Source organism: Nematolebias whitei, chromosome 15 (assembly GCF_014905685.2).
Source record: "Nematolebias whitei isolate Nwh7 chromosome 15, NemWhi1, whole genome shotgun sequence".
Classification (NCBI taxonomy): domain Eukaryota; kingdom Metazoa; phylum Chordata; class Actinopteri; order Cyprinodontiformes; family Rivulidae; genus Nematolebias; species Nematolebias whitei.
In genome coordinates, this window is record NC_056512.1 from 29,923,103 (window position 1) to 29,931,411 (window position 8,309).

The 8,309-nt window shown below is 38.6% G+C and overlaps 1 protein-coding gene across 1 annotated transcript; it reads left to right on the plus strand.

Moving 5' to 3' along the window:
* The first annotated feature begins 2,002 nt into the window (after window positions 1-2,002).
* Window positions 2,003-5,514, plus strand: msrb1a (methionine sulfoxide reductase B1a). Its single transcript, XM_037688349.1, has 4 exons — window positions 2,003-2,113; window positions 4,031-4,176; window positions 4,790-4,904; window positions 5,016-5,514. The coding sequence occupies exons 1-4, from the start codon at window positions 2,059-2,061 to the stop codon at window positions 5,033-5,035; spliced, it is 336 nt and encodes a 111-aa protein (XP_037544277.1). The 5' UTR covers window positions 2,003-2,058; the 3' UTR covers window positions 5,036-5,514.
* The last annotated feature ends 2,795 nt before the right edge of the window (window positions 5,515-8,309 follow it).

Sequence of the window (8,309 nt, forward strand, 5' to 3'; positions counted from 1 at the left end):
TTTAAAATCTGAACTCCTAAAACATGACATTATTATTATTATTTTTTGCCAAAGAATTTGTAACAGGTGTAGGCTTTTAGCACCAATTTTAGATGTAGATGTGATATTTTCTTTACTAAATACCTTCAAAACGTATTATTAATGCAACTTTGAAAATCCGAAGTCTAGTTAAAAAGCCTAAAATTTTACTCACAGATATAAATATAACTGACAACGACTCAAACGATAAAGTAAAAGGCACCAACAATGGCATGTGAAATTTGTTATAGAGTTGCCTCATAAAACTATCCCCATTATGAACTTTGAAAAATTTCATGATAATAGTAACTTCTGAAAACAAAAGACAAGAGGGGTTAACACAAATTTATTGAGGCACAGATTATAAACAAAATACTTCTCTAAAATTAGATTAAAGCAAGATATATGGGTGTGTGCACCCAATTTTGGTGGATGGATAAAGACAAACAAAGTCATTAACTACTTGTTTTTTGTTGTTTTCTTTTTTTACATTAGAATTCATTTCATTTTAATATTACATAGGTATGAAACTAGGTGCATACAGTCCTAAACAATATATTTTTAGCATTTTCCAGAATTATTATGTGCATCAACGTTCATGCTCAATAATCCAGGTAATAAATCCAACACAGTTAAGTCAGGTCCTCTGGACTGTTTCTTTGTGTTGAAACATTTTGTCTTTCATCAAACCAGCTTGACTATCAAACTGGTTTTCTTTCTTTCAAGCTTTGTTTATATAGGTTAATCCCTTTGAGTCTCGGGGACTCATTTACAAGAGAGACCTGATTTTAACAAAGAGTGATGACAATAGTAGACAATCATTAAAAAAAAGCATACAAATTGAGAAAAACAAATAAAAAGAAAGTGGTTTTAAAAAACTGAAACAAAAACAGCTAGGTTGTAAAGCGCTGTAGAAAACTAAAAACAGGAATATCTCCATTGGTTTTGCCAGGAACTTAACAGATGTTTGAAGTCACTTAGAGAGGTCAAGGTCGAGAGCTTCAGGTCTTTTTACAAGATATTCCAGGAAACAGGAGCGGAGTAGGAGAAGGCCCTTTTGCCTAGTTCAGCCCTCATTGAGGGAACACTGCAGGTAATAACGTCCTGAGAGCGCACGCTGTAGCTGCACTCACGCAGAGACATGTAGGAGGAGATGTATGAAGGCAGCAGACCAAGAAGTGATTGAAAGATGAAAATATACCAGTGAGAGAGTCTGCGTGAAGTTAATGATGTCCAGTTAACCAGTGAATACAGGGTGCAGTGGTGGGTACAGTAGTTACAGCCAGTTATGAATCTTAGTGCAGCATGATAGACAGCATCCAACATCTGCAGGGTGCTTGTAGGAGCGTTCATGTAAATAATGTCACCGTAATCAATGGAGGGAAGGAAAGTCGCAGTCACAAGGCGTTTTCTAGCATTCAGAGTTAGACAGGATCTGTTTCTGATAAAAGAATCCCAATTTAGCGTTCAGTTTCCTTACCAAGTTTTCCACTGGAGCTTAAAAGAGAATCAACCAAGATACCCAAATATTTGTAGGAATTGACAAACTCAATAGGAACACCATGCAAGGATAAAATCGAAGGGAGAACTGCTGGGACCGATCCTGTTTGAAAACAAATTCCTTTGGTTTTGTCGGCATTTAGGACAAGTTTGAGACGGAACAAATCTGACTGGATGATGTGAAAAGCGGATTGCAAAAGCTGGAAAAGCTTAGCAACTGTTTAAGCTCGACAATAAACAACTGTGTCATCAGCGTAGAAATGTAAGGATGCATCAGGGACGGTTTGACCAGAATGTGAAGAGTGCGCAACTTAAAAGACCAAGTTTGTTGTGGCTCCTCAGACTGAAGAAGTCCTTTGGATGAAAGATGAAATGTGCCAACACAAAGAAAGCTTCTGAAGGACCTGCCTTTACCTTGTTGGTATTATGTGTAAGCAATTGATAATTTATGCTTTTGGTTTTATTTTGAAGGTCGGCTCAAACCGGAAGTTATGCACTCTGTTTCTGCGCGGCTCAGTTGCAGCAGATAAACCTGCAGCGATGTCGTTTTGCTCTTTCTTCGGCGGGGAGGCCTATAAAGACCATTTTAAACCAGGTAACTTCGTAACATTTACATTTAGCGACGATTTTAAAGTTCTTTCACGTTGGTGCTATTTGTTTAGTAAAAGTTTGAGCCAAAGGTGTATTTTTTTTTTTAGTTTGAGCTAAAGGTGTTTAGCCACCGTTTGCTAAACGCTTGATAACGATAAACCGACAAACACGTGACCATGTTGGGTCTAAAATCTTTAACATACATAACGATGTCAGTGATGGACTTTGTTGGCTTCTAAACTTTTGTAACCAGTCAGCAGGTTACATAATAACTATCACTGGATTGACTCACACCAAATGGAGTCGTTGGGCTGTCATTTACAGAAATATGTTGCCATAAGTAGTTACACAAACTCTCCATGTTTATTTGCTAACTTCCATTTGATGGACATTACCCAAGTTAAACCACGTATTCATGGTCTTTGGATTAAATGCTCCGCACACTGTCATTTTCACTTGTCCATATTTTTGTACTTAATAAAATCTACATATAGTGCATAATGTTGTAGATAAATTAGAGTAGTGCAGTATTTTTCGGCCTATAAGTCGCAGTTTTTTTTGCATAATTTACATGTTCTGCGACTTATAGGCCAAAGCAACATATTTATGGATTATTCCCCAAATTTATAAACCAAATTTTTGGCTGAAATATGACAATTTTCATTCATTGTGAAAAAAAAAAAAGTATTTTTTAACAGTATAATTTTCAGCCACTAGATGGCAGCAGAGTAGTAGTAGCTTTAAGGCATGCCGTTGTATCATATAATGGGTAAATGTGGCTATAATGACAAAAAAGTTCAAGACAAAAACAACTGGACTTTATTTATTATACTTTATACTTTGTTGTTTTTTTCTTGAACTTTTTTGAATTGACCATGTCCTGGATGAGTGAGAATCGTCACCAGCTATTAATGATACAATCTGCTTGCCACAGTCCCCCCCACCTTCATTCTGCTTGCTGCTTGGAGCAAGTTAAACCAGCTGCACCACCCCGGCAAAATGCAGCTAATTTGACTATTAAAGTGCATTAATTAAGCAAACGTTAGACTGAGACACACCTATGCTATAATTTTGAGCAAACGAATAATGTTTTAGGTGCTTTTCTTGTTAAATTTTGAAGAAACGAGCAGCGTTCCTCCTTATTTTTATACTCTCTCTCTGCGCGCTCCTGGAGCACTGAGGCAGCAAAACTGTTTTTGAAATTCAGCTGATTTGACCATTAAAGTGCATTTTTTTTAAGAAATTGCTCAACCTTTTCTATAAAGTCGAGCAAACACATAATAGTTTTTAGGTGTTTAGCTCGTTAAATCTGCACAGCGATTCGTTGCGTGCACGCGTTTACTTCCACGCATCAGCTTTTGAAATACAGCTGATTTGACTGTCAACGTGCATTTACTGAGCAACCCACATTTCCGGGTTCGCCCCAAATTTCCGGGTTGTCAGCGGTGATGCATAATAGATGCGATATATACGGCGAAACAACATATTTATGGATTTTTCCTCTTTATTAGATATATTTGGACTGATGCAACTTATAGGGCGGTGTACGGTGGAAAATACTGGTATATGGAGTGACAGTACAAATAAATATACACACATGCATGATGATGCTCCACACCTGTATTGGCTCTGTGATGCTTTTTTTTTTTTTTTAATACATTTGAACTGAAAAGAAAAGCTTGTTAACTAAGATTTAATCTTCTGTAAAACAAAACAAAAACGTGTGTAAGAGTTCATGTATTCATTGTCAATGGCATTAAAAAATGACATTAAATTGGTATTAAAATGCTTTAAATTTGATCCGCTGATTTCTGCAGAAACCCTGAAACGTTTGTTTACAATAAGTGTTTTGATACTGTGAGGTCATTCTGGTTCAAATTTGCTTTAACAAATGATCTACAACCACTGTTTTACCCTTCAGGGATCTATGTGTGTTCTAAGTGTGGACACCAGCTGTTCTCCAGCTGCTCCAAATATGAGCATTCCTCTCCCTGGCCGGCGTTCACAGAGACCATCCTCGAGGACAGTGTGTCCAAACATAAGGAGAGCCGACCTGGGGCATACAAGGTAATGTCAGCGGAACGGTGTTTCGGTTGTCTGTATACTAAAATCTGCATAAATGTCATGTTAGTCCTTATTATTCTGTCCAAACACAAGTCTGTACCCACCAGGGGTGAAGGAATCACCATGAAAATGAAAAACGAGGCTTTTTTTCTTCAAATGGTGCAACAAATCTCACACGACACAAAGGCTGTGAGAGTGGAGCTCCTGAAACACAAAGACGTCAGATTCAGACACAACATGGGACACAATCTGCAGCCCACAAACACGTTCTTATACAGCAGGGGATGTGTAATCATATAACAGTTATAAATACCATGTACTGTCAATATGATTAAAACTAAATCAACGGATATAGTGCCCAGCGCCACTCCTTGGACAACAGGGCCACCCATCAACTTGTTTCCATTTAACTGTAGAGTTCTGCAAATCAACATACTTTCACACATAAGTTCATCTAAAGAGCAGAGTTGGTCATCTACGGCAACGTCCAGGATTTTTCCATCACCTGCACAGTTTGGTTAAACAGTTTCGTCTCCTGCGACTCGGTAAACAGTTAAACTAAACCTGCTTCTGTTGAGTTGTTTTTCAGATTTTCAGATGTATCGTGTTGTTTCAGGTGCGCTGTGGAAAGTGTGGAAACGGACTGGGTCACGAGTTTGTGAATGATGGGCCAGCCAAAGGTCTGTCCCGCTTCTGAATATTCAGCAGCTCACTGAAGTTCGTCCCTAAAGGTATAATCTACATATAAACAAAAACAAGGCTGCAATCATTTGCTTTGCTACATTTTACTTTCCAGTGTCAAAAACTATATTCCGTTTTTTTTTTTTCTGTCCCATCCACAGATAAGGTTGACGGACAGTAAGGTGAGCTGACGACAGAAGGGATCAGACGTGTCTCTTTGCTGCTGAAGTGTGGACAGCGTATGATGGATTCTGGGACAAAGTCCTTTCAGGGAACTCCAGGACTCTGATGAATAATGACCTCACTGGACAGCAAGAGAACAATTGTACTATGCAGCAACAAGACGCACAAATCACACCCTCCCTGCCTCATTGCTTTTACACTGATCAACACTGCAACAAAGGAATTTAAAAAAAGACAGATTCGTTTAAGTTTGTGGGTTACTTTAGATTAAATTGTGTCTCTACTTTTTATTAGCCTTTCAGAGAGAAAAAGCTCGTAAAGGTACATCCAAGAATTGAAATACTTTTTTAAATGCTGGTGAAAGAAGAAAAGCACTTTTAAAAATGTATATTTTAAAGCACGATTGTAACATATCATTATAAAACAAGCTCTTCAGTTTATTCTTAAAGAAGTCAAATAAATATATTTTAACTTAAACTCATTGTATGTTTATTTTTATTACTACACAGAAGTCTATAGTTTTTAATGCAAATGAAATAAATGCCCAGCATTCCTTGAAGGGATCCATATTGCAATATTTCAAAATGACACACACTGGGAAAGACCCAGGCTCTCCAGTGGTTAATAAGATATTTTGCTAACAAACGCAAGCAAAACTTTACCTTTGACAGGGTGCTCATATTAAAGTACTGGCATTACTGGGAGTTTTATAAATGTTGCCACTAGGTGACAGCAGTTATTAAAGATCAGCTGCTGACATGTTGGCTGCTTCCAGTTTGAGCTGTAAACATTTATGAACTAAAAACTAGTTCTGGGTGGAAGTCACTGACACATCTGACGGGGATGAAATGCCATATTGGTCTTTCTGTGGGGCAGAAGTTTATAAAACAAGAGAGGCTGCATGTGATGGAGCAACACTTGGGTGAAGTCAGATGTGTCTTCTTGTCCTCAGGTCTGTGTGTGTGTTCTAAATGTGGCCACGAGTTGCTTTCCAGCACTTCAAAGTTCAAGCACTCTTCACCTTGGACTTAGTTCACTGAGACGGTCCATGTGGACAGCATCTAAACACCCTGAGGCATGAGGACCCACCTTCCCAGGAGCATCTCTGTCAGGATGTTTGCTTTAACAAACTGATATGTGTGTGTTTTTTAGTGCTCTGGTATTTCACACCTACAGCTTGTGGAAAGTGTGGGAACGGATTGGGCCACAAGTTCTTAGATGATGGACCAAAGGACAGGCAGTCATGGTTCTGAATCTCCAGCAGCTCACTGATGTTCATCCCTAAAAGTGATTCAGTCTTTTGGTTTCGTTGTTCACATATAAAGCAGTAAGTCCTTTGAAATGCACTGCATTCACTTTCTTCTCACAGCAGACAGCAGAGGACTGAAAAACGACTTCTGAAAGAGAAAACGGTTCCTATAGTGGCCATGTGGATGACGTGCGCCAGGACAAAGCCTAGGGCACTGAAAAATAATGTGAAACTAGGACAAAGAGCAGGTCTGAGGAGCTTTTGAAACGAACATTAAGTAAAAGATGAAACAAACAAAAATAAAGAAAAAAAAACAAGTCCAAATCATAAATCCAATTCATTTCCAGATTCAAATTCAGTCAGTCAGTTCATTGGATTATAAAACAAATCACAAGCATATGAAATGCCAGTTAGTAAACAAGTGACATTTATGGAAGCCAGCAGGTTGCTGCGAATCTTCAGTGCAACACGCCATCCTGAGGGGGATGGAGGTGACGGTGGAAAGGAATGACTCCTTTTTAACCGCAAGAAACCTTCAGCAGAACCAGGCTCAGGATGGACGGTGGTCTGCTTCAGCCGGCTGAGGTTTGACAGGAAGGAGATGGAGACAAACACAGACGGGTTGGTCCAGGTGTGGTTTCTATAGAAAGAAAAACAAGTCGTGACATCAAACACTGACGAGCGAGTAAAGACGGCAGCAGAGCGAGGACATGCGGTCAGTTTGTCTTCCAGCAGTCTAAGCCTGTAGCAGCATAACTAAGGGATAGCTCAGGTAACCCGAGCCGACTCAAACTATAGGATTTATCAAAAAATAAAGATTTAAACCTAATCTTAAAAGTAGACAGGGTATCAGCCTCACGGACAGAAACTGGAAGTTGGTTCAAGAGAGGAGCCTGATAACAAAGAGCTGCCCCCATTCTACTTATAGAAACTCTAGGAACTGCAAGTAAACCTATAATGTAAAGTGCTCTCTTTGGTAAATATAAGATCTTTAAGTAGAGCTAAGACCGAAGCGAGCTGCTGTTGTCTTCAAACAACAGTTTCATTTAAGTTCACCCAAAGACTACTTTAAAAACGTTCACGGTTAGTGGAGGTGGGATTTCTGGCTCTTTGTTTCAAAGACCACACAGTAGTGCTATGACTCATTTGCTAAGAGTTTTAGTTTTATGTTCTCATTTACTTCGCCAAATGGGGAGTGAACAATTAATATCTGAACACAGCTGAACATTTGAATTGCACATGCAAATATTTGAGTGGGTATTTGTATTTAGTAATGCTAACAGTGTCAAAACACTGAGAATAATGTAGAATAAGGTAATTAGGTACGAAGGCACCTAAGGTTTATTAGTTCATGAGTCATAGATTCAAAACTGTTAACTTAAAAAAGTATTTTCTGTTTATCAGTCCTTCTTTTTTTCAGATTATTTGTTTAAATCACTTTCTAAAGCACAAAAAAGGGTTAAATCATATCATCTGGACAAGTTTCATTTTGGGGAGAAATGTTTTGTCTTTCATTCGAAAGACTTCATGAGTCTGAGGCCTGCCAACCCAGATCTGCCTTATAAATAGCACCTCCTTGATGTGGGTCAAGCCAGCCCTCCAGAAGATTTAACCCTTTTTTTGTGATTTATCTACCTGGATGATTGAGCTGTCAAACCTTTTATTTATTTATTTATTCCACTTTCTAACACATGAGGGATCACTGTGTTAAGCAGCATATCTCCATTGCGTTGTGCTATTTATCCCACCCGCTTTGAATGTTATCAGTTCATTAAATGGCCGTTATTAGTTGTAATCATCCCCATGGTTTGCTTTCAGACTATACCCCCTAGTAGGTTAAAAGGAACGTTCTTATCGCTGATAATAGGGTCAGGGTGTTAGATTAAGGGTCAAGGGTCTAGACTCTAGGGATTAGGTATGGGGTCATTGCTCTGGGTCAGGCGTAAGGTTGGGTTTAAGAAAAGGTTTAAATAAAGCTAACAAAAAATAACTTCAGATTTTAGACATGGGCGAAGCTGCAAAT